Genomic DNA, 27820 nt, shown 5'->3' on the forward strand with positions numbered 1-27820 from the left:
TCACAGCATTAAGCCAACTATTTATAAAGTGTATTTATATCAAAATATAAATCTATTTTATATTTTTCTATAACATTATTTTTATTATCAGTTATTGTATCATAAATATTATAATATATTTTCTTAGGATTCTTATTTCTGTGAAGAAACACCATGAACATGGCAACTCTTAACTGGAAAACATTTAATTAGGAATGGCTTGCAGTTTTAGAGATTTAATCCAGTATCTTCACGGCAGTGCTGGAGAAGGAACAGAGAGTTCTACATCTTGATCTGCAGGCATCCAAAGCAACTGTGTAACGCTGAGCATAGCTTGAGCATATAGAGCCTTAACGCCCACCTTTAGAGTGATAAACTCTTTCCAACAGGGCCACACCTAACACATAAGGCCATAACTCCTAACAGTGCTATCCTCTATGGGACAAGCATTCAAACACATAGTCTATGAGAACCATACATTTTCAAACTACCACACATACATATAAATATAGAATATTATATATATTTTAAACTACCACACATACATATGTTATACATACTTATAGTACAATGTATAACATAAGTTTGTGTGGGTATCTAATTTGTTGACAGATTATCTTGAGTTTGAGATTTTGTATTAATGTTTGCTCTAATATGTTCCTTTTTATTGGAGCAAAATTTGATTGGCATTCTTGTATTTCTCCCTCTCTGTCTCTGTCTCTCTCTTTTTTTTCTCTCTCTCTCTCATATATATATACCCAGATATGTCTCTATATAATGTATTTGATATTTTATTTGAGATATGTTTTAAAATTTTTAGATGTGACCCTGAAAATTTAAAGACAATAAATTCTGTTTGATTCTTAATTGAGAAGTTACAGATTACACAATATCTGATTTAAAACTTGAATGAGCTCAATTTTTCAGGCTATTTTCTAATTAATAAAGAGGATGCCAAGTTGATGGACAGGTTTGACTGGAGCAAGGTTTTAAGAAAAAAGAATTGTCAATATTAATACTAAAGTAAGACCAATTCTAATTTAAGTTAAACTGAAGGTAGTTGAACAGGCTTTTATACCATTTTAGTGAGAGGTTTCTCTAGATTTATTCTTAAATATTTACCATTGCCCACACTTTATGGTTAGTTTTTAGCTGAAATCAAATTTGGAAAACATTATTGGGTATATATTGAGATTAAATGAAATAAGAATTGGAGAGGCATGAGTAAGTATTATTCACTAGCCACTAGCTTTTTATTTATCTGTAGAATGTATTGGTTCCTTAGAGAAACATGCACACAAAGAATTATTATTACTTTGATAGATAATTTCTAAAACTATGCTTTGAGGTATATGTATAAAAACATTTGACTCATGTTGATGATAATCTCTTATGTCAAAGTGTTGAAAACATACTTAAAGATTTTGACATATTTTTGTTTTTATTTCAGCAGGAAAAAAGTCAAGAAAGTTCAAGAATCAAAGGTAAGAAACAAATATTTTAAAATAATCTTTCAAAACTGAAAAGAATGATGTGATACCATCTTGAATAAAATAAGGATAGTTCACAATCTGTGAGGTAATTTTAAAACTCTTTGAGCAGCTGGCGACTCTCTGTGGCTAGCAGATTTCTCTGTTGGGATAGTCTTTTTTATTTCATAGGATGCTCTGATTAGCTCAATATAATTTTCTTCTTCTGTTTATGGTCCAGAAGAAATCCCTGTCCCAACCATTGTCCCTGTTTAGCTCTTGTCACCTCTCTATATTGAAAAGTGAATTGTTAAAATACATCCTATAGAGATTTTGGTATTTGGTCATTACTATCTTCCTTGATTTGTATGTAAAATATAAAGATACTTGTTTATTTGTTTGAATTGGTAATAATATGTTTATAGCAGCATTGTTTGTAATAGCCAGAACCTGGAAACAACCTAGATGTCCTTCAATTGAAGAATGGATGAAGAAAGTATGGAATATATACATATTAGAGTACTACTCAGCAGTAAAAAACAAGGACTTCTTGAAGTTTGCAGGCAAATGGATGGAAATAGAAAACACCATCCTGAGTGAGGTTAGCCAGACCCAAAAAGAGGAACATGGGATGTACTCACTCATATTTGGTTTCTAGCCATAAATAAAGGACATTGAGCCTATAATTCAGGTTCTTTGAGAAGCTAAATAAGAAGGAGAACCCAAAGAATTGGTAATAATAGAACATGAAATATCTCTACTAAGAAAAAGTAGAATTCACTATAGATGCATTCTTAGTTTTGAAATTTATTGTTCAATACAAGAAGTTACTCTATGGTTGTAGATTTTTAACTAAAGGATGCTTCCTGATAATAATGAAGAAAATTACAGATTTTTTTCCTGGGTTAGTTCTTATGGATTTTCTGTTTATGTGTTGATATTTAGTTTACCGTTGTGATTGCCTGTATTCCTCCATATTCTCTAATGCACACCAGCTCAGTCTTGAGCACAGAGGAAAATACAATCATGCTGTTTGCTTCCATACTTCTTCTATAGGAAGAATTCTTTTTCAGAAATATAAAAATTTAAAATTAACAATCATGCAAGCTAGCATGTGTTCCTGATATGGTAGAGGGATGCACTCTTTTTAGTGTGTTTAGACAATGATGTTTCTTAAAACTCTTTTTAAATTATTAATTTTTTCTGTGTATGAGTGTTTTGCCTTCATATATGCCTATGCATTATGGATGTGGTACTAGCATATCTAGTACTCATGGATGACAGAAGAGGATTGCAGATCCCTTGTTACTGGAATTACACATAGTTATGAGCCACCATGTAGGTGCTGGGAATACAACCAGGTGTTCCGTAAGAGCACCTTGTGGTCACAAATAATTAAACAGCTCTTAAGGCAAATACTGTCTTTTGAATAACAACTTTGAATACATTTCTACTTAGAAAATTTTCAACAACTGTCTACTCCTACAATATTTCTACAATATTTTCTGTCTACAGTAACAAAGAGAAAAACGGTGTGGGTGATACACTCTGTTCAAGTAGATTATATTAGATTATCAACTGAGCAGTGTCCAAGCCTAATAAATGTTAACTTTAGGAAGTACAGAATATTTTGTATGTGAAATTATTCTACATATTTAACTTTAAAGCACTAATGTTCGTTGAAGGCATGCACTTATGTGGAGCAAGTAAGAATGTCTGCTCTGAGATGTGTTGTCTGATTCGCATTCAGATGACATGAATTTCTGGCATATTGATTGCACATCTTCCTGCCCCAGTGTATCACGTTAACGTTAAATCATATTTGTAACTCTGTTGTTGAAGCAGAAATAAGTTTAGTGAAACATTCTTCTTGATGTTTTATTACCCTGGACATATAAATCACACCATCTCAAGTAGAAATTATGTTTTGCAAGCATTGTCTGGGAGCATGTTTTAACAGTATAATAAAATTTTGAGATGATGTTTGCCAGCTCTTCCCCCATTCTTAGCTGCCATATGATTCAAAACTAACACACGCAGGATGTTTTTTTTTAAATTACTGACTTGTATGTAAATGAGAGATGAATTCTGACACTAGAATTCACTTTTTTCATCTAGAAAGGACTGCTGTTTCCTTGGGTTTAGGAATAATGTCATCTTCTGAAGAATAGGTTTTATAGTGTCAATATTAGATAAAACACAAACAACACGGCATGAAGCTAAAGCTTATCAAGAGTTGTTAAATAATTTTAAAAATTAAATAGCTTATATTTCTTAGAAACTAATCATTGTAATTTATCTTAATAATTTTTACAACGTATTTTCATCTAGTAGTTCCTTTGACTTCCTTATTAATAGCTAATCTCATTTATCCAAACAGGCTTATTATATAGAATTAAGTCCAGATGAGGGATTTAATCTAATTTTTCTGCAGTTGTGCTTGGTATTGCTCATAATGAGATCACCAACGTAATGATTCTAACTTAATATTTCCAGTGATTCTCAATAAACACAACACAAAGTATTCCAATGAAATTTGATCTCTACTTTCTTTATGTACATAGAAGTAAATTTTGCGAGGTATCTGAGCTTCTTTGAAATAAAGAGAATTACATTTTATATAAAAGGTACTATTACATTTAATGTTTTTCTCTGCTGTTAACTAAATATCTTTTGTCCAGCAATGGCAGCTTAGGTAATTTGTGATGCAGTTTGTCAAATATGTAATAATTTTCCTTTAGAAATTATTATACATTCTTATTTCAGTGATTTATGTTAATATTTTACAATCTTACATAATGTGAAAGGTAACAAAATATATACATTATACTAAAATGGTAACTTGCTAAAATTATTGGTGTATAAATCCCCATGCAAAGGAAAAAGTATAGATGTGGCTCAAATTTGCATCACACCATTGCAAGGTCTCTCCATACTCATGTAGTATTGCCCACCTCTGCCTAATTACATAGTTCATGTGTTTAATTTAATCAATGATCCCTTCCCTTATCACCCACCTTCCAGGAAAGAGCGATCATGATTCACAGCATTAGTGTAATTAGACTCACATTTTAAAAAAGGCTTGATTTCTGCTACGTTAATCAATTATTTATCCTTTCATGAATCTCTCTGTAGTATGTCTTCTGTTAATGTTAATATACCATAGGGTGATGACCTCAGAATTAAATGAGGTAAAGCATTTACCTTTCTGACTCACTGAGTAAAATGAAGTTCTGTTAGATTATTTTAGATTATGAGTTATTACCCATATGTTATTAAATGTGTCATTGGTATTTTAAATATAACCATGTTTGATAGTTGATCTTGAATATCAACTTAACTGGATTTAGAATTATCTAGGAAACACAACTATGGTGCCTCTGTGAGTATTTCAGAAAGGAGTAACTGAAGTGGGAAGCTGGTCCTAACTATGTGTGGTACCTTCCACAGGTATCGTAGATAGAACAGGGTCCAAGGGAAATGGCTTGTGTACAGGTGTGCCTTTGCCTCATCCTTCTGAGCAAGTGTAATTATTTCCATAGTAATCTACTAGCAGAAGATTCAGCTTCTTCAGTATGACAGTATGGACTCACTATGAGACAGTCTATGTGACTGTGAGGTTTTTAGAGCTGTGTCTAGACTAATGAAGTATCAGCTACTGCAACTGAGCAACTACTCGATTTTCAACATCTTTGGCACACCGATGCTTGCTATGAACTCATCAACTCTATTTTGTATAATAATCCAATAATCTTTTATAGCAAATGATTCTGAGTACTTTATAATTTTTAGAGAATCCTGTTTCATATACAATGGTCAAAACAAAACTCCAATTAAAATACACACAATGAAAAATCAAGACTTAGCAATTTAATTATTCTGTTGCACATTTGTAGAAATAAAATCTACTAAGGATTAGAAAGTTTGAGTTCCTAAAAACTAAAGTTAGTCATGACTTTTAGACTAACTTTATGCCTATGTCACAACAAACCACAGTTTTCACAGCAAAGGAAATAAGAGATAGTTTATTCAAGTCCTAAATATGAGTGGCTATGGCCCAGAAATATAAATTCATATTTACTCAAGTCCCATATTCCACAATGGACATAACTACATGGGATTTCATTAGTTAGAGAATAAAATATAGACATAAATCAAAGTGTTTACCAAAGGGGGCCACAGAAAATCCAGGAACCTCTGATTTGTGTTTGATATTATATCTGACAACATGTTTAGCTTTGGAGTTGGAAAGAGCTACTAATTTGCTAAGCATTCATTGGAAGACTTTGATAGTCACAGGCAGTAAGGCCATACACAGGTGTGGGAAATGGAAGGCCCTTGAAAGTAAATAAAAAGAGCCTCAGGGCATTTGGCTCTGTTCTGCAGCAAAGCACTTCGTATTCTATATGAAGTTCAGTCATGAGTTTCCCAATAACTGTAAAGAGTCTTAGATATCTGCATGTATAACAAACTAGTCTCATAGTTTTGTGCATGTTGATTGTGATGGATGGCTTTAACTGACTGAAAACACAGTTTGGAATCACCTGTTTTGAGAGTCTCAATGAGGAACTGTATAGATTAAATTGATCTGTTGTCATTTTATGGCGGGATTAATTGAGTTGGGAAGACCTGCACACTATGAGTGGCACCATTTCTTGGACAGGGAATTTGAGCAGTGACCATGGATGTAATAGGATTGTTGTTCAATTTACTGTCCTACCAAATGATGGAATAGAACCTGGAGCTGTGAACCAAATGACCCCTTTTTCCCTTTAGTTTCTTTTGTCAGGAAATTTTATCATAGCAACGAAATGCAAAACTGACCCTGGCAGGAAAGATGAGGTTCTCTTATCAGAGAAAAAATCCGTTTCATTCACTGTGACCAAACAGAATGCTGAAAAGCAGGAGAGTCAATGCCTCTCCATTTTGCTACACTTGAATCAGGAAACTCAACTTTTAAATGGTCAGAAAGCTTACTTGTAGGGATATATAAGAATGATGCACACTGTCAAGTAAGTTTGCATTGACTATCCATGTATCTATCTATTTTTTTTATCTGAAATAAGAAATTTTATGTATTTCTATACTTTGAATATCAATTATTCCCCAGATATCACAAGTTGGAGGTTTGGTCCGAGGAGTGATGCTACTGAAAGGACCTGTAAGGTGTTCAACCAGTAGAATATATTTAAGGAATTGGAGGCATGCTATCAGAGGGAACTATGGGGCCCTAGTACTTTGTATTTGTCTTCTCTCTAGAGCAATATTTCTCCACCACGTTCCTATCATGATACGCACCCTCACTCTAGCTCAAAACCTAGTGGCTTATCAATCTCTCACCAACTGGAATCTACGAAAGCATAAGCCCAAATACTCTTCTTTATTTTGTAAGTTGATTTTATCAGAATTTTATTATAAAAATAGAAATCTGATAGGACTGGGCTCTGTCAGTCTGCATTTTCATTGGTTTTGGTTTATTACAATGATGTCATCTTTTGTATCTTCTTTACTGTAAGCTGACCAATGATGATACCAGTAGGCATCTCTAAATAAATAAGAGAAAGCTCAGGAGGCCTCAACCCTACATACAAATCTATATACAACTAAGAAATACTGAGAATTAGAGAAATTGTATTCTTCAGTGCAGAGCCCAGTGACTGAGACTGTTTATCCAAAACAAAGTCGTCATCCATGAAAACAACATCCAAGTGCCATTATGTAGACTGAGAAGGCTATATTTAGGAATACATACATATGTATATAGAGATATACATATGTAATAACAATCAATGTATAGGAGAGCATGACTTTGAAAGGGAACAAGGAGAGTATATGGGAGAAGAAAGGGAAGGTAGAACTGATGTAATTATGATTCCAAAGCTTAAAATATAAATCTAGCACACATATTTTTATAGATTCTCAAATGCACTCTTGTTTTTCAAAACCTGCTCCAGGCTTTGAGATGGAATCGGTTAACAACCGTTCTAAGGGCAGTTAGGATGCTGTTCTTTTCACAGGTTTCTCAGCCTCAGGAACTAGAAACCACTTGCATGGAGTCCTTTGGAGTTGGCCTTTCTGGTGTGGTTTAAGTTTCTCCTATTAGAGTCATACAAGCAGAATCTTCTATGGAGTTACCCATGGAATAAAAACATATTTAAGTAGAACGGTTTTTTGCTTTTCAGAGGCAGTGAGGGGTCAAAGTGGATCTGAAAGTCAGCATGTAAAAGGACAGCTGCCTTGTGTGTTCAACCCTTGTAATGCAGAGGCAGCAGAACATTGGGAGGGCAGTTCTCTAGTGACTTTTTCAGTCAGATTTTAAGCCGTCCGTATTTAATGTTTTCTCTACTCATTAGTAAATGCCTTCTATGTCAATTAAGTAGTGTAAGCTCTCTCTCTTGGTTATGGCTTGGGGTTCTAATCAAATTATAATTCCATTCTAGTTCTATAGCTAGAAGCGATTCAGTAGGGAAAAAGGAAAGGATGAAGTAATGGTGATAACTCAATTTTACTGATACAATGTGCCCAGCCCTGAGACCAGATCCAAAAACACCAAAAATAGATGTGTGTGTGTGTGTGTGTGTGTGTGTGTGTGTGTGTGTGTGTGTGTTGTGCATTTGGGAGATACATATGAAGGCTGTAACAAGGAAAGTGATTTAGGAACATGTTATAATTATCTTTTAATTAAACTGTATTAATAAAAAAATGGGAATTCCTTGGTTGTTGGGGAAAACTCCAGAAAGCAAGCTCACCTACAAGGCCCCTGTAAGCAACCAGTAGCACATTCAGTATTCAGGTATATGGCAGAATAAGACTGGCCAGCTCAGCATTGGAACAGTGTAAGAAACTGTAAAGTCAGACACAGCGGTGGTTCACACATATCTCTTTCAAACTTTAAAGCTGATTATCAGCCTGTGCAAATACAGCAATGCTGAGTAGAATACAGTAATCATCCAAAGACAAAACCAGTCTAGGTTAGTGGTCCTTGAAAACACGTCCACGGCACGGGAAAGTTAGCTTTTCCACAGAGGCACTAAACTGCCTCTACAGATGAGGCAGGGTTTCTTATACACCGTGATAGCCAAGAACTGTCTCTATTTTACCCTACGACTCTTCCCATTGGCTCAGAATCACGTAAAATATACTAATTTTCATAATTCTCAGAAATCCACAAAGGACTCCTTGCCATGTGTAGGCCATGTTAATATTCATTTTATTAATACAGCAGGATTAGCAACCAAGTTCCTAATAGTGACTGAAAGCATGCAGCGATCTAACTTAGAGTGGTTTCTGAAGATATCGTGACCTTTGCACTTCCAATGCAGCAATTGTTCTGCAGTTACTGTACAGATAAGGATATTATCTTTTAATTTTTAATACCTACTTCTTAAGTTGTTTTCCTTAAAAGTTTTGATACAGAGAATTTTTGTAATATACACTTATTTTAATAAAATGCTCCCATATAATACAAAATACATTTTGGTTGTAAATAAATAATATATGTTGTATTGCCTTCTCTACACAATATTGATTAATTCAGTCATGATGCTTGTATTTAGGATGCTGAAGATGACAGTGAAAGCCTTTCCCATGGCAACCAGGCATTCTCATGCTGAGTCATATTCCTAGACCAAAACAGGTACATCACTGAGTGATGGCCTGTGATTTGCTTTCTTGTCTCCCCCCCCCCCAAAAAAAAAAACATGTTGTGGAGACTATTTATCAGTTTCTTGCCACATATCAAAAACTTTCTGCCAGTTTATTAAATCCTATCAGAAAGCTGCTAAAGTGGGGGAGATTTTCTATGGCTGTTTCCAATCCCTGAAGGAAAAGATATCACCTATGGTTTTCTGGGGGTGTTTTCTCAGTTCATATTCTTTTTTTAAATTTATTTTTCTATTTATTTATTTATTTATTTATTAAGATTTCTGTCTCTTCCCCACCTCCGCCTCCCATTTCCCTCCCCCTCCCCCAATCAAGTCCCCCTCCCTCGTCAGCCCAAAGAGCCATCAGGGTTCCCTGCCCTATGGGAAGTCCAAGGACCCCCCCCTCCATCCAGGCCTAGTAAGGTGAGCATCCAAACTGCCTAGGCTCCCACAAAGCCAATACGTGCAGTAGGATCAAAAACCCATTGCCATTGTTCTTGAGGTCTCAGTAGTCCTCATTGTCCGCTATGTTCAGCGAGACCGGTTTTAACCCAGGCTTTTTCAGACCCAGGCCAGCTGGCCTTGGTGAGTTCCCGATAGAACATCCCCATTGTCTCAGTGTGTGGGTGCACCCCTCGCGGTCCTGAGTTCCTTGCTCGTGCTCAAACTACTACTCCTGATTTGGACCTTGAGATTTCAGTCCGGTGCTCCAATGTGGGTCTCTGTCTCTGTCACCTTTCATCGCCTGATGAAGGTTAATATTCAGAAGGATGCCTATATGTTTTTCTTTGGGTTCTCTTTCTTATTTAGCTTCTCTAAGATCACGAATTATAGGCTCAATGTCCTTTATTTATGGCGAGAAACCAAATATGAGTGAGTACATCCCATGTTCTTCTTTTTGGGTCTGGCTTACCTCACTCAGGATAGTGTTTTCTATATTCTAACCTTTCAGTATGTAATCCATGTTAGGTAACTTCTTTCGAGTGGGATGAGACAGGAGTCTGTTTATACTCTTGCCCATGTGATGTTTAATTTTCTCAGCATCCTTTATTGAAAAGCCTGTGTATTGCGATCCGTGCTGTATCACGTTTTTGAAACTCTAATTGGCGATAGCCATGCAGGGTGATGCTTATCTTTTCGCTCTGTTTTATCGCTGTAGCTTAGGAATGAACAATGCTGTTTTGGTACTTTAAATGTAGCTTGTTTTTTTTTTTTTTTTTTTTTTTTTTTTTTTTTTTTTTTTTTTTTTTTTTTTTTTTTTTTTTTTTTTTTTTTAACTTAGGTAATGTAATGTTTCCAATTTGTTTTCTCTCCAGACAGTTTTAGGGCCTTGAACTCGTATAATAATAGCGCTAGGTAAATATAAATTTAGGGTCATTCTTTTTAGTGCTGTCTAGAATATTCTGAAATGTTGATCGGCTCTACATTGAGACTGTAATTACTTTGAGCAGTGAGGAGTTAAGCAGTACTGATTGTCAGCCCGGAACCTAAGCTGCACCTGTCAGCCGCGATCCATTGCCAGGAGCTCCTCCACTAGGGATGGAAGTTCATGAACACTTCCTTTCTTTCCCTTTTCTTTCTTCTTCTTTTTTCACCTAAGAATTTGTCGGGGGCAGGTCTTGTGTATTCTGTTATAACCACTGTGAGTTCATATGTGAAAACTCCCTTTTGAGTCTAAAATGCAAAAACACATTTTATTGTTGTTAAATACCACCTCTAACTCTTATGGTCTTTCCACACATTCTTCTGCAATGGACCCTGAGCTTCAGGAGAAGGGGAGATGATATAGTCATATCATTTAGGGCTGAAATCTCCATGGGTTCATATCTTCTGCTCATTGACCCCATTTGGGCCTCAGTCCTACAGTCTAGCTTTTAAAGATACTTTAGGGCCATTTAATAACCTTTGTGACTGGCAATTTATCTTATGGGCCTGAACTGTAGAACTCTGTGATTTGCTAGTTTTCAGGAATTCTGAAGAGATCTCTTCAGAAGAGATCCTGACAATTTGCTTTGTAAATTTTTCTTCACTCTAGTCATGTGTGCAAGAAGTCCTCTCAATGTCTGCTTTAAAAACTACAGTTACTGGCTACATATTTCTGAAGAGTTCAAACAGTGAGATCAGATATAAGCGAATTTCCCCACTTTTTTATTTTATTTATTTAATTTTTTTTGTTGTTTTTAAACTATACATTTTCTCCACTCTTCTCTCTTCCTCACCTCTCCCTTTCTGCCTCCTCCTGTAAACCCCGTGCTCCCTGTTTACTCAGGAGATCTTGTCCTCTTTCTCTTTCCTATGTAGACCAATGCATAGTGAAGGAGGATCTCTTAGGATCCTCCTTCGTGGTCTAGTTTCTCTGGGGTTGTAGACTATAGTCTGACCCCCCCCATTTATTTTATTTCTCTACTGGATTGAATCTCTGAGCAAGAGTGCACCCTCCAGAAGCTGTTTCCAATGTTCAGTCTGTGCCAACCCCTCAGGGCAATGCATCCCTTGTGATCACACACCTTCCAAGTGTTTGGAGTGGTAATTCTTTCTGTACATGGGCTTCATTGCCAACATGTTTATTTCTTGTTGTAACTAGATATTCTTATTTTACTGACTCAAGGTGTCAAGTACCAAGATATTAATTTACATGAGAAATATGGATAAATCATTTATGTATTTATTTATTATATGTTTAATATAGGATACATTTTTCTTGGGAAGGTCAAAGATAAAGGATGTGTCAATGTATGACATGATAGTTTATATATCAACTGGAGTGCAATTGATGTTCAATGCTAATAAAATCTGAATCTAATTTCACTTTATGATGGTTTGTGTTCTATATGTCTATATGTATATTTAACTGTATATATGACATATTATAATTTAATATTTCTATAAAATTACAAATTGTACAAAAACAAAATCTGTTAAAAATAAGATAATATATTTCTACATACATATTTAGATAAGTTAAATTATAAATTTGGCTCTTTGGTGTTTGAAAGTTATTGTTTTTCATTGTATACATCATCTCACGTTCAGAGGAACACTCCATTTATAAGTGGATGAAAATCAAGCCAGACATTTCTATATCATTCTAGTTACTCTGCAAGTGCCATTTCCACAAAAGTGAAATAGAAAATATTTGTAAACAGCTCATGATGCATAAATAAACATTCTTCCCTAAGATTGAGATGGCCAGCTGCCAGTACGTGGAGTGCTTCAAGTACTCGCTGGAGGCTTCCAACAAGCATGTGTGTGTAACTGAACCAAGCTGCAGAGGGAGAAATTCGTGAATAAATACAAAGACCAATGCTTCAAGAATTGCCTGGACCAAGGCAGATTGCACATGGGTTAAGTCTAGGAGTTCCTCTGCTGCTATATACTACATGCAGTGCTTTATTGACTCTGACATATAGGTCCCCAATGGGCTAAATAGGGGAAAGAAGTTGGCTTGAATTTCATTGCTGGGAGCAGTTCCTAAGGCTGAGGACTGCAGAGACAAGGCTCATTACCTAAACACTGCCCCTGCAGGTTGCAGATCTCTTCAGCCTTCTCTAAATGCAAAACAGACTCTTGGTCTCTAGCTCTTTTCTTTTTCTTCCTCTACTACTGCGGGTCACTGTAGCCTAGGAGGCTGTTTCATGTCTCCTTTCCATAGGGTCATTCTTAGTTCCTGCCCAGCTCTCTGCTTTGAGTCAAGGGTCTTGCCTTTCTAGAAGACTGTACATCTCAACTTCTCTCATATTGTTCTACACATAACGCTGTGCATCTTATACTATCAAGACAACTGACTATTATTCACCTAAAAAGGGAAGCTGTACAGGTACTAGATGCAGTCAGAGGGCCATCATGAGAAAATTTTGTGGTAGTATTTCCTGGGGAGAGACTAAACCAAGAACAAAATATAGGACTCAGTTTTTCTGGGACTGCTTCTTTGTGAGGACAGGGTAACCCCAGGAGCAGAGTTTAAAATTTACTGAAGGAAGTCAGAATCTATGAAGTCTGGGAGATTATTGATGAGGCTTTAACATGAGTTTGAAGAACGGATGAAGAAAGTTGTGAGACATAGGCAATTTATCATTTGTAGAAGCTCAGTAACTGGCTACGTTTAGAAGGATTACATGGGATATATTTGGTAAAGGTGGGGCAGTGATGTTTTATGAACACAGGTCGTGCATTCACTATGCTGTTTCTGTCTCCGCCGTTCTGCAGCTCCCATGCTCAACTACCTGTAATATTTAGTTTAATCACTAAAGACCATGCTGGGAGTGAGAAAACTCAGAAATGTCCAGAAACCCAGAAAAACCTTTTATTTTTCCTGCTGGTTGTCTTATTTAAATTACTCTTCAAATGTCAGTAGAAACTAGGTGTGGACAAAACCTGCTGCAAATCTAACATAGTTTTTGCATCCTAGGGCCATCTCATAGGATAGGCATAGATAAGATTAATCATATTTTCATTGTGTTGTAATAAAACCTAGCAATATCAACTATTGTTTTATCACAGGAAAAGCTTTTGCATTATTTTTGGTCTCCTAGCTCTTAGGTAGAGTTGCAGTAGTTTGCTGTTTTGCAGTCATTCCATGGCTAAGCTACGTGACTCTGGATTTTAGTAAGTTCAATGCCAAAACAAGCAAGGGCAAAGGATTAGAACAGGGAGTTAGCACCAAGGCAAAGCTCTCTTGAAAATGAGATATTCAGATTTTATCAGGCAAACTTCTCCATATTCCTAAGGGAATGCACTTTGGAGACTTTGGCTTCTCTGAGCATGCTCAATTTCTCATGTAAGCTGCTGGGGCTGGGCATGCTCAATTAAGATTTGAGTGCATGAAGAAAAAGTGGCAGACTGGAATCACTCTGCACACTTACAATTATTATTTCTTAATGTTTTCTCTCCCGGGATTGCTTTTTATTTTTTTTTGCTTAAAATAGACAAATGAAATAAGATAATTTTTAAAAAGTGACCCTGACTATGTAGGTTTGTAAATCTGGAATGCAAATAAACTCTTTACTTATTAGACATGATGAGACCTATTACAAAACACTTTGGTATAACTATAATCTAATGGTTTATGAAAGATAAAGGCAAAATTGTACGCAAATAATGTTTCTATTTTTACATAAGGAATTAATCTTTGCTGAATATTGATACTGTAAGATAGCTCGTTCAGTGTTTCCCAGCTCTGATTTTATAATTGTCATGTTGCATAAAAATATGGCAGAGAGAGAGAGTGAAGTATATCAGAGGTCTGTTAGATCAAAGACCCTTTAGCTGTTGCTAATCTCAGAAATCAGGCCAGGCCTCTCTGTACCTCTTAGGCTCCAGCTATGGAAACCAGAGAACATAGTTCTCGGGAGGAAGTGAGGTGTATCAAACCAAGCCCCTCTGCCTTAGAGCTAAAAGATAAATTTATTTATACTCCCATCCGTTCCCTAGTCTTGTTGGCATGGACATAATATCTCTGAACATTCTTTCTTATGCAGATTTTACCATCAGGTGTTCTGTAGTGCCTGCCTCACTTATTTGCATATTAAGCTATTACTCTCAATAAAATTCCCCTTCATGGTTTCAGTCCCTGTCTCTTATTAAGAACTCTCATATTTAATGTCTCTGATATGAAGTTCTATCTCAGACTTCAAGGCATCATCTTGACCCCATGATTATGAGGCATTCTCTCCTAATAAGGCTAATTCTGAAGGCTAAATATCTGTTATGCTCTTTATTGTAACTGACACTCTTTCAGTTTCTTTGATATAATAAAGCATTTAAGAAATTGTTGGAAATTCTGTCCTAATCTAAAATTTATTTAATATATTTTCACAAGACTCCATTTGACATCTCACGTAGCATTTTCTTTTTTGCTCTTCCTTCCTTTCCTCCTTCCTTCCTTCCTTCCTTCCTTCCTTCCTTCCTTCCTTCCTTCCTTCCTTCCTTCCTTCCTTCCTTCCTTCCTTCCTTTCTTTCTTTCTTTCTNTCCTTCCTTCCTTCCTTCCTTCCTTCCTTCCTTCCTTCCTTCCTTCCTTCCTTCCTTCCTTCCTTCCTTCCTTCCTTCCTTTCTTTCTTTCTTTCTTTCTTTCTTTCTTTCTTTCTTTCTTTTTAAGGCATGTTTTCTCTGTGTATCATTGGCTGTCTTTGATTTTGTTCTGTAGACCAGATGAGCATTGAACTCACAAAAATCTTCCTGCTTCTGCCTCCTCAGTGGTGGAATTAAACACATGCAATTTTAAAAACAAAACATTCTAATATAATACAATTCAAAGATATGCTAATTTAGTACTTATACACTCAGTATATAAATGCTTAGGAGAGTATACATAGATTGGGTGTTGAAATGCGTAAAACTGTCCTAAAACCCAATCAAATTATTTAAACCCGAGCCAAATCCCTTAATAAGTATCTATAAAAATAAAAATATAAAATAAATCCTCTCAATTTTCCACAAACTTAAGCTATCATTGTATCATATACATACTTCATTAGCCTGATATATGTTCATTTTGTTATGACTTTCTTCAGAAATTTTTTCATGAAGGAAGCTGAACTTTATCAGATGCTTTCCTGAGTCTATCAGTTGGCTAGATTTATTTATGCCACATGTCGTCTACTAGCCATGAATTAATGCTTTTAACTTTTATTAATTATATTTAGTTGTATAACTTCCTATTCAATAATGTCTGCTTGTAACATACAGGGTAGTCCTTACATAACCTCAAAATGTGGATCCAAGTGTGCTTTCCACACAGCGTGTGGTTATAATTATGACCCTTTGCATTGTGCATACTTCTGCTGCAAAGATTATCATATTCATGTTGTGCTTCCGGCTCCTCACAAAACTGTTGCATTTCATTAACAATTAAGGTCATAACCTAGTTCTGAGTACACTCCTTTGCCTTGCTTCTCCATCTGAGCATATGATTAAAAATCATATCAGACTTATGATGAGATATTACAGTGAAGTCTAAATTAAACCTTACTAAAATACTGCTGCTAATAATTATGCTGGACACTTATACATATTTCATTAATTTTCATGGGTCAGATTAACAAGGCTGTGTGCCACGTTAGTGCCAAAGGTGGATGAGAGTGTCAGTTCTGATTGTGAAAGGGAGGATACTTCTAAGAGGCCTTAACACACACATCTATTATTAACTAGCAGTTTTTTTATATCTAATTATGTTTCTCCTTATAAAAATAAACAGGAAAGTACTCTTTTCTATGACAACAAAATAAAATATTTAAAAACTGTTTTCCTTTTGACATAGATTAATGTGTGTGTGAGTGTGAGTGTGTGTGTGTGTGTGTGTGTGTGTGTGTGTGTGTGTGTGTGTGTGTTAGCATGCTTCTTCACAGATTTGGAAGTTTCTCCCTCCACTGTGTGGTTGCTAAGGTCCAAACTCAGGTCTTTAAACAAGCACCTTTACCCAATGAGCTATTTCCCATGCTTCAAATCAAACATCTTTATGCACGTTAAATAGAGGGACAAATGTTGCACTTAAATTGCTTTTGGGGAGACAAAACACTTTTAATAAAAATTACATAATGTAAATTATTATCTTTAAAAAATTGCAATTTAAGCTGGTTTGGCAACTCATCTCTGATAGAACAAAAAATTCTCGAAAACATTAAAAGGCATCAGAGATCTGCAACTTTCTACTGAGTTTATTGTGCTTTAGGTAAAGTCTGTTTCATTGCCAGATGTAAATTATAGTTAATGACTTCTTTCTTTTTCCTGATTAACATGAAAAACTTCACAGCAATCATGCCGTTGTGTCTGAAGAGAAACTTCTTGTTAGACAGTTGCAATATTCTGAAGAGCTGCAAGAATAACTCACAGTCTCCATACTGTAGAGCTTTAAAAACATGGTTTTATATCAAAACATGAAAAACCAGATAACGATTTTTTATTAAATGATACTCATTTTTAACCAAAATGAGGGATTTCTAAGCATTTTGTGATAAATAATATTTAAAATAAAAACATTAAAAAACAAGTTTAATCATTAGGTCCTAACTTCAATAAACCTAAGCCTTGTAACACCATCATTTATTTTGGGAATGGATTGTAACTATGATCATGAATTATTTATATCATATTTTTTACTATATGTTTTATATTTATTATAGAGATCAGAATAAACAATAATTAACATTTGTTGCTCATATACATGGAATTAATCTAGACAATTTATTTATTTAAATTTTCAACAATGTATAGTCAATAAATACTAATACATTTTGATTATATCTTTTAAATAAACATTTATTTATTGTCTTCGTTTATACTGTTGCAGTAAAGATCACGGTAAAGATCCATCAAGAAGGCAAGTTAGGGAAACTTGGAGGCAGGAAGTGAAACGAAGAATATATAAGAATACCATTTACTGGCTGATCATACATTGTTTGCTCAGACATTGCTCTTATAAAACTCAGGACCATCTGTCCAGAGGTGGCACCACCCACAATGAGCTGGGTCCTTCTACATCAGTCATTATTCAAAGAAATGCCTCCCCATATTGCCAAAGAAACAACCTAGTTGGAAGAATTTTTTTCAGTGGAAGGTCTGGTGCATTCTGATAAAAATTTTAGCCAAGACAGGTTTTTCATAATTTCTATTGAAAGCATATTATAAGTATATAATATAGAATGAACCAGCTCAGTAAAAGAATATGAATAAACTGTCTGAGTGTGATGTGTAGCCAATCAATTAACAGGATACCAATGAGCTCATGAAATTCTTTTATACACTTAAGTGTCTCTCATAGTCTGGTTATTACTCATTTCAAGGATTGACAACTTTCATGAATTATGATGCTAGCTTAACTTTGAGTTTTAGTTATAATAAGCAGAAATGGAATCTTTTAACACATATTAGTCTGTGGCCATAATTTAGTGATTTTTATGTATGTTTATTAAAGTTGTGTTTTCTTTATTTTCATGACTCTGTAGCACTCCCTTTTATAAGGAAACCATAGCACATTTACCACTGACCTGTTCAGAAGTATTGTCACTTAAAGGGCAGGGATTTATCTCTTGAGTCTATACTATTTTTGCCATGTGGGCGGCAAAGTTGTACCAAAGGTACAAAGAGTAAAGTTATTAAAATGCACTTCAACACAGCAGCAAGTTCCCAGGGAGAGAATATCATGGCTGAGAGTGAAGGAAAAATATTTTTGCAGTTAGATATTATCCTTGTGAACAGTTTTTAGGGTTCTGTAGTTGAGTAGAAAATAGAGCACTTTGTTGTTTTGTTTAGTAGTAAGTTTTACAGTAGAAGTTGTTTTTCTTGGAACTGGTTGTTTGTGTAAGTCAACATTCACTTCTAAGTTAGATTTTGATGCCTGTGCCGACCTAGGCTAAAGACAAATGACCATAAAATGATTGTTAAAGTCTGAGGATTTTGCAAGTATATTTAGCTTTTTATCTGTCAACTTTAATAAACCCTCCTTCTCTACTTTTTGAATAGTAAAATTCAAATGGGTAATACTGAATTATTTGCAAAGTTAACATGGGAGGTTGATACATGTAACCACAATGTATGTTTCATCAAGTTCAGAAAGAGATCTGCGTCTTCAACAAAATAATAATAATAGCAACAAAAATCCTGGAAATCACACAAAGCTTATCTTATCTTATCTGTTTATTTTATTTTAAAGAATATTGATTTTGTAAAATGATTTAGTATAAGTAGCCATTAAACATGCTGTAGTTCTTTGTTCAATTAATAGCCTCGGTACGATGAGCAGCAGTTACTTTACTTCCTTCCTTTTCTTTATAGTAACTTATATGTTACCAAGAATTGATAATTTTCATAGAACAATGAAACTGCCTCTTGGATCAATTAATACTTGACTAAGTGATAAGCTTGAGTTAATCTGCCCAGAAGTTAGAACAACTCAACGAAGAAGTATAAAGTGTGAGCAGCAAACGGGACTTAGCATTGAACTAAAACGTCTCATTACTGAGGAGATAATTTAAATACTGAGCAATCCCTGCTCAGTACAAGAAGATTATTTCATTGGTTTGGCCACTAGATGTTGTCTGAAAAAAAAAATAGACTACAGGTTTAATAAATTCCAAACAGCTTATTGTCTTTGTGATATTGAACAGACTGCATGGAAAGCATTGTTAAACCAAAAGTAAGGTAGCACACACACATGCGTGCACGCGTGCTCGTAATAATAATTTTGCTGTCCTTTAAAAAGATATTTAGAACAATAGATCACCTGTCAATCTAGCTCCAAAGGCTCACACATTCTCTGCTGGCCTCTGCAGCCACCTTTACACATGTGACAGACATATACAGGCAAACAAACATACACATACAGGCACACACACACAAGAATAAAAATAAATTTTTAAAAATAATATTTCATTACTTATTTTTCTTTACTTTCACCAAAATTTATGAGGAAACTAAATTATTAACAAAACTTTGAATGGAAGGAAAGTATTCTAATTATTATTAATGTTATTAACATTGTAAACAATAAAAATTGTATCTGAAGTCAAGAACAATGGCAATGGGTTTTGATCCTACTGCACATACTAGCTGTGTGGGAGCCTAGGCAGTTTGGATGCTCACCTTACTAGACTGGATGGAGGTGGGTGGTCCTTGGACTCCCTACAGGGCAGAGAACCCTGACTGCTCTTTGGGCTGATGAGAGAGGGGGAGAGGAGTGGGGGGAGGGGGAGAAGGGTGGGAGGAGGGGGAGGGAAATGGGAGGCGGTGATGGGGAAGAGACAGAAATCTTTAATAAATAAATAAATAATAATAAAAAAATGATTGTATCTTAAAAGTTTGGGAATCTACCCCTCCAATACACAAAATATGCAAATATATTTTAGTCCTCTTAAAGGCACAATCGGGCTCCTCACCATCCTTTGTATCCCTGACTACAACTTCTCATGTCCCATCCAGTATCTTTTTCACTTGGGTAATGATGGCAGCTAACACTTTGGATGCGTGCGAAGCTGCCAACTTTTCATCATGAGTGTCAGAGGTGCTGTAAATGCGTGTGAATATATGCTATCTGAAATAAACATGGGAAAATAACTTGTACATTTAATCAGGATCTGCAAATAGAAACAGGAGAAGCCACGCACACTGAGGAGAAAAGCGAGAGAGAGCTTCTCAGTACAAAACCAATTTCAGCCCCTTTCCCTTTTCCGCACAAGTCACAATTTACGGAAAGGGGTTTGAACTGAGCTTGGCGTTTAGAACTAGTCTACATGTATCTTCCCTCAACAAAGGAGGGAAGTCTGTAATAGCTCTTTCCTTTCTTCAGCAGGTTCTCAAAGCTTCGTAGTATTTTTTTCCTTCCTTCACTGATCTTCTAGTGAACACAGTTTCTTGTATTTTTATTCATGCACATGGTTCTGTCTATCACCTATCTACTCTGCTAGGTATTTAAGAATCACTAACGTGGACTGACAGAAAGAGCAAGTACACAGAAACAAATGGGACACATTTAATTGAAGTTGTACTACACGGGCTGATTAACTCTGGTAATAATGCTAATTCTTCTTCATAATGTTTCCAAGTATGAGAATAAGTAAGGCAGACAGGATAGCAGGCACACAGCAAGGGTAAATATATGTGGGCGTGTGATAGACGAATAAACTGTGATTCTCCCTGCTAACAATGTCTCGCAATCGAATGTTCATGACAACAAAGGAAAACACGTCTAAAGGCAAGTAGGAGTATATTGCATTTTGCATTTGTTTATCACTAGGATTACCAGTATGTTGTTATGCAGCTAACCTCTGAATAGGCAGAGATGTGCTCGAGGAGAAATTCATTGATGATTTAATGAAGTAAAAGTGCTATTTAAAAAACGTGGTACTAGTTATTATCCACAGGATCTATTCTCAAATTTTACAAGACGACGAGACACAATAGAGACAACCTGTTGTTTCTGAAAGATGTACACAATTATTTGCCTGACTTGATTTCAAAATTTATGATCAAGATTTATGATCACACAACCCAGATCACTCCAAAGATGTACTCAGATAGTTAGGAGTTCTGGTTCCTTGTGTATGCTTAATATCTGATGGGAGACACAAGGGCATAGCTTTTCCCTTTCACTCACACAAAACCACCGCTTCAAAATGATTCCAGATGAGGGGATTTATTTCACCATTAGTAAATTACTGAGCCTGAGACTGATGTGCTATTGGCAGCAGCTGTTAGTATTATCAGTGACTGACTAACCATGGATTTATCCTCTGAATACTCCCCCAGCTAACTGTACTTTTTTCATAACCTGTCTCACAGCACAGAAAGAAGTCTGAGTGAACCTGCCCCCTTTCACCTTCTCTCTCCTCTTTCTCTGTCTCCTCTTATCTACCTCTTTCTGTTGTCTCTCATCCTCCCTTTCTTCATCTCATCCTTGACCCAATATTTTCTCCATGTTTACTGTGTGGAGATAATAAGAAAGAGATTTGCTATATACTAAAGGAGAAAATTCAAAAATTATTTTTATTAATCTAAATTATTATTATAGGCTAATAATATATCTTTGATGTTTCCCTTCAATTTTTGATGTTTATTTCTTTTTTAATTTTGTTTCAATTTTTCCTAAGGGTTCTGACTTACGTTGTGCCCATGTTCCAACCTCCTGTAGTGGAGTTTACAGTGAAAGCCTTCTTGAGGAAGTAATGACATTTCACTTGGAAATACAGATTCCCAGTACCCCTAACGTCAGAGTTCATCATCAGGAATATTTTGCACAATTTCCGAAGTATATGACCTTAACTTGTTATTTCATTTAACATAAATGTAAAGAAATGTCATCCATGTATAAAGTAGACCTTTAAAAGGTCTTATAAAACTTAAAATGGTTCATTTTTATTAATATTCAGTTTTAAAAAGAGAGATACTGAATCTTGTGGACATTTGTGTCTTTGTGTCCAGCAAGGAGACTAAGCATGTAGACTGTCTCATGTTTCAATGTCAAACCCCTTGACACGTTTTCTGCTGATAACCTTTAGGAAAATAAATCTTCAGATCCAGTAGATAAGTTCTACTCAACAAAGTCTCAGTTTTCAGTCATGCAGAATAGGCCCACTTTAAAGTGTCTGTGGAATCAGCAAGAATAATTATTTTATTTTGAAATCTGCTTGTGTATTAGTTGTGAAATGACATGAAAAGTTAAGTTCGAAATTATTTTCTAATTTTAAAGTATAGCAGAACTTACCATGAGTGATCTGTGGGAATTAATGAAGGAAGCACCTCTGGGAGAGTATTTTATATCATATTTTCAGTATGATGTTATCTTTAAGAATCTTTAAGATCTTTAATCTATTGAAGGTTTGTATTTTTAAAATTGAAATATGATTATGGCATGAATAAAATTTACAGATCCTCACAATAGTAATGCAGTTTAAGTTTCTTACTCATTAGATCACTTGTGAATGCATAATCTAGCATAATTTTTCCAGAAGAGTATAGATTTCTTCTTATGAGACATTCTTAGACAATCTGTTTGCTGCTGAATGCAGATATGTTGATGGATGGTGAAGTATTTTCTGTATAGAAATAATTAGAAAGTGATTCACTATATACTAAAGGAGACTAATACAGAAAAAAATTGTTTTTCTTTAATCAAAATTAGTATTACCAAGTTAATGTTAATATTACATCTTTGAAGTTTAACTTCATTTTTAAAGAATTATTTGGAACTTTCATCTGCATAAAGCAGCATTTATTTCTATAGTCACCTCTTCAGAGGAGTTTGCCATTGTGCTTTATTTGGTTTATACAAAGTTTTTTTTTAATCTATTCTTTGAGAATTTCACTACATATATCATGATGCTCTTCTTTCCCTCTCCCATTCCTGTCTCTCCTCCTATATTTTTCTCTCATAATAATAATAATGATTATGATAATAATAATCAGAAACAACAGAAGAAGATTAAGAAGGAGAAAAGAGGAGAGAAAGAGAAGTAGAAAAAAAGAAGAAAGGAAGAATGAGGAGAAGAAAGGGGAAAACAAAGACAAGAAAGCACACATACACAAACCAAACAAACATGCAGTTTTGTATTGACCAACACTCCTGAGTAGGAGACTTTCCCTGTTATGTGCTTCACATAAACAATGCCACTCCTTTGAAGAAAGCTGATTCTCTCTCTCTTAAAAACAATGATTAAATCTTGACAAGCTCTTTCTTGTCTCAGTTATGGAATTGTGTCTGCATCGAACCTCTGCAGATTCTGTGTATGCTGTTGCAGTCTGTGTCAATTCCTACGGGCATCAGTCCTGTTTTATCTGGACACGTATTTACATCATCTAGCATCTCTTCTTACAGTTTTTCTGCCTTCTCCTCTTCATATCTCCCTGAGACTTGGCACTCTCTTGTAATGTTTGGAGGTATCTATTGGAGCTCTTTGGCTTGTGTCTCAGAAGGACATAACCTATCATAAACTGTTCTACAGGGTACTGGAGGTTTTTTTTAGTAGCACATAAGATCTGGTAGGGATAGTGTATCCTCGACTATGGTAACACCAAATAAAGCCATATATATGTATGGAATTTTGAAAAAAAGACAGGTCACCAATTCCTGTGGATGAAAGGGTCAGGATCTTGAGAAATGTGTTTTCTGGGCTTCAGAGTACATGTATGCCATAAAGAAGGAAATGATTTATAATTTAAAGATTTCTGAAACTAATGCTTTTAGAGTAACTGTTTTAAAGAACTATGAGACTTTATTCTGGGCAAAGTCTGTGTCAAATTAAGGTAAGTTGAAGCACACCTTCCTGTTCTCTCGGTTGCAGAATGGGCAGTTTTTATCTACTTGAATGCTTTAGATGGAATTGGCAATCACACTCTAGTTTCTTGTGTGGCACTATCTAGAGTCTCAGGAGCTCTTCCTTATTACAGTCTTGATTGTTAGAGAGTGGTGCAAATACTGAGCTATACTCATATCTATATACATGAGACCTGTATGCATGAACTCTACACATCAATGCTCACAAACACATATGTCTGATGGAGAGACTACATTTGTATCATTTGTAATTATTTACTTTTGTTTGGAAAGCAGGAATATATGGACAATATAGACATTGGAATGAGTAGATACACATTACAACCATCACTTATAATCTTACTATATGTGTGGAAAATATTTACGGATTCTAGACAGGTTGCCTAGATTCATGAGGAATTGATTTTGGTATGTTTCTTATACATTTCCTTATAAATACATGGGAATAATTGTTATATTTTATATATCCACATTCAATGTTACAGATTATAAAGCAAACATGATATATGCTTATAAAATACATTATTTACATTCACTTTCACTGTACTCATACAAAATTTAAGAAGTGATATGACATCATAACTGCTATACTTTTAGCCATAGGAAAGATGATTGTCAGGCTTCAAGTGGAATGTTATATCTCTACCAGTTTGAGACTTGCCCTCACAGGGAAGCACTTTTCAGTGCTTCAGATTCATTCTACAGATTCAAAGCTGAAGTTCAACTTCTCTGAGAGCACGATTCTGACTCTCCAACTTATAACTGAAATCCTCTGTTCTCTTAGAATTTTCTACCCACCACCACTGCCTCTGTGTTTTCTTTCCCCATAGCCCTTCTCTATGGCACAAGTATTCTACTTGCTGTCTCATGAAGACAGAGGTTCCGCGTGACTCAGTGACTGCTGCATATCCTCACTCAGGTTTCTTTCTTGGCACATAATGCATCATGGGTAGATCATCTTGTTCAAGTAATAATGTGAAGGCTTGTATTATACTTGTGTCTTAAAATGTTTTCTAAAATGTACTTCTTCAGGATCACATTTTCCCATCACAAATACTAAAATAATCAGGAGACAAATCAGAGAGGGGAATTTCCTGACTATGGCATTTCTTCACTTCTTAATTCTTCAGTATTTGAGTTCTGTTTTAGTTTTTCAAAGTTTGATTACCCCAGCTATAAAAAAATTAGATGAAAATCATAAAATGACAACCATTATCAAGATGACAGAAAAACTAGTGATTTATGTGAATTAATTTACATTAAAAAGAAACGCAAAATAATTTAAAATTAAAACATGGCATTTCCAGGATGAAAATCATAATAGCTCTTTCAGTTTGATCTTATAACCACATTTAAGAATCGATAACATTATAATACATTTTGATGTGAAATTAATGTAAATGCTGGAATTGGGTTTGTGTTTGGAGACATTTTTTTTAAGCACATTTCCATTTGTTTAGATATGCAGCCTTATTGTTAATAACTGAGCAGAAGCTGTGGCACTCTGTTCTCTATTTGAGGAGAGACACATGCTTGGGTATATACGCCTTCCACCCAGGCAGGGTGAGCATGTGACCTGTAAGTCATGTACACTTACTCTTACACATTTCTTCTCAAGAAACATTTAAGAAGATAGGTGTTCATTTGGGTAACATCATGGGGCTTCATAGGGATAAAGGATTAAATATTACTCAAAAGGAGCAAGCACTGTACCTTTAATAAAATATTGAAATGTCTTTCAATGTGGCATCCTTGTCAGCTTCCATATATTCTTGAACTGCATATAATACTATACTTTCCTAATGGCTTAACTAAAAAAATGTTGTGGGAATATAATTTATGTTACTAAATGTTAATATTTTATAAGATAATTTTTTTGTCTCTTCGTTTTTTGCTACAGTCATAACTTTATCAATATTAATTATCTTTAAAAGTTGTGTTACTGGACTCGTGTTCATACTCTGTGCCCCAACAAGTCAGGTTCAACTACACATCCTTCATAAGCTGTTGTATGTTACAACAAGCAAAGGGAAACAAAATCAGGAAAAACAGATTTATTCAATGTGGCCACATTGAGAAAAGTGACAAAGAGATTCAAAATACCCCCTCTCTATCTTCAGAACATATTTAAATAATATTAGTCAATCTGTGGTCTCTCCTTCAAACACTGATGCATCATTGTGTCTTCTGTAACTCTGATTTAGTACTTAAAGATTAATAAGTCTGTGTTTGTGAAATGGAAATCATGAACATAAAATCAGTGGTTCTAATGGTATGGTCAATTTTGAGGTATCAATTTCAACATAAACCTCTCCCCTTTTATCGTGAGCATAAGTTTGGGTGCTCATGTAGATGGGGACTGTTCTTTGGTTTCCCGGCTGTCTAAAACCTTAATAAATAATCACAAAGAAACTATATTAATTACAACACTGTTTGGCCGATTCCTTAGTTCCTGCATTCTTAGCCACCTCTTTTATCTTAAATTAACCCATTTCTACTATTGGTTTGATAGCCCTTGTTTCTTGGGCGGCAATAAGGCTTCTCTCTGACTCTCCCTTCTTTTCTCATCTCTGTCTGGACTTTCTCCCTTGCTATAGTCTGCCCTGGCATAGGCCAAAACAGATTCTCTATTAACCAATGGTAATAAAACATTCACAGAATACAGAGGGGAATCTCACATCATTCCCCATTTTCTGTCTAAATAAAAGGATTAAACTTTAACATAGTAAAATTACATATAACAAACAGGTATCAAGTAAAAATTCTAGTTACAATATTTCTTTGTGAGTGGGGTGTAGACCTCCCGAGTTATCTTCAGTATTGATTCAAAGGTGGTGTTTAAGTCAGGTAGAGACCTCCTGCATAGTCTTTAGTATTGATTCTAAGATGGGGCTTGAGAGTGGTGTAGACCTTCTGCATGGACTTCAGTATTGATTCAAAGGTGGGGCTTGAATGGGATGTAGACTTCTTGCATTGTCTTCAGTATGGATTCAAAGGCAGGCAACTGAGGGGGGGTTAGAGCTCCTGCATTGTTGTCAGTGTGGATTCAAAGGTGAGTGGTCACATACAGGATAGGTGCCCTGAAGACGCCAATCTCTTAACCTGCTAAGAACTTAAAACAGAAATGTGGGTAAAATATGGAGAGGATAATGAGCGATCAGCCCCATTGTTTCAATCAAAAACTCTCCAGGTGCCTCCTATTAGATTAGATTCAGCCACATCACCAATTCAGCCCCAGGCTACTGTAACAGGCAATTCCGTACCAAGAGGGAAAGTTCTTCCTAAAGGAGATGTGCTCCTTTAGGTTTCCTGCCAGGATCTGGCTAGTTTTAATCTCTTGCTCTCATCCATGGAGGTTTTATTTATGTCCATTAAAAGACATAAGACCTGGATGGAGGTGGGTGGTCCTTGGACTTCCCACAGGGCAGGGAACCCTGATTGCTCTTTGGGTTGACAAGGGAGGGGGACTTGATCAGGGGAGGGGGAAGGAAATGGGAGGCGGTGGCGGGGAGGAGGCAGAAATCTTTAATAAATAAATAAATAAAAAACCTTCCACCATTTCACAATATTTAACAGTTCATATATCGTTTAACCTAATTTGGTTGTGTCTTTATGAATCTAGAATTTGCATCAGTGTAAAAATATTAAACTTATGCAAACACAGAGACTACCAAATAGTAATTTTTTTCTTTGAATTTCATTAAACTGTTTGTCGACTTTTTGACAAAAAAAAAGACATAAGAAATAGTTAACTATAAATTGAGTGTTATTTTTAGGGGTATACAGATGACAGCCCTCAGCACACAGTTGCTGACATTTCTATTATCTTCCCTTCTCTTGTACTGCTTTCTCGTAGTGTCAATTACAACCTGAGGACGTCTCTTGCAGAAACATCCTGAGGATCATTTATAGACACAGGGCTTGGTTATTTCTCTGCAGTCATTATTGTACTTGGTACAGGCTACTT

General features: G+C 35.4%; 1 protein-coding gene across 1 annotated transcript in view; it reads left to right on the plus strand.

Moving 5' to 3' along the window:
• Window positions 1-1199: 1199 nt before the first annotated feature.
• The window catches only part of Fstl5 (follistatin like 5), a 288146-nt gene continuing 261525 nt past the window's right edge, over window positions 1200-27820 (plus strand). Inside the window, exons 1-2 of the mRNA XM_050147516.1 lie at window positions 1200-1203; window positions 1434-1463. Coding sequence (XP_050003473.1) covers window positions 1200-1203; window positions 1434-1463 — 34 coding nt within the window. The remainder of the gene's footprint in view (window positions 1204-1433; window positions 1464-27820) is intronic.

This window comes from Alexandromys fortis, unplaced genomic scaffold, assembly GCF_014885135.2.
Source record: "Alexandromys fortis isolate MF-2015 unplaced genomic scaffold, M_Fortis_MF-2015_v1.1 scaffold_53, whole genome shotgun sequence".
NCBI classification, from domain to species: domain Eukaryota; kingdom Metazoa; phylum Chordata; class Mammalia; order Rodentia; family Cricetidae; genus Alexandromys; species Alexandromys fortis.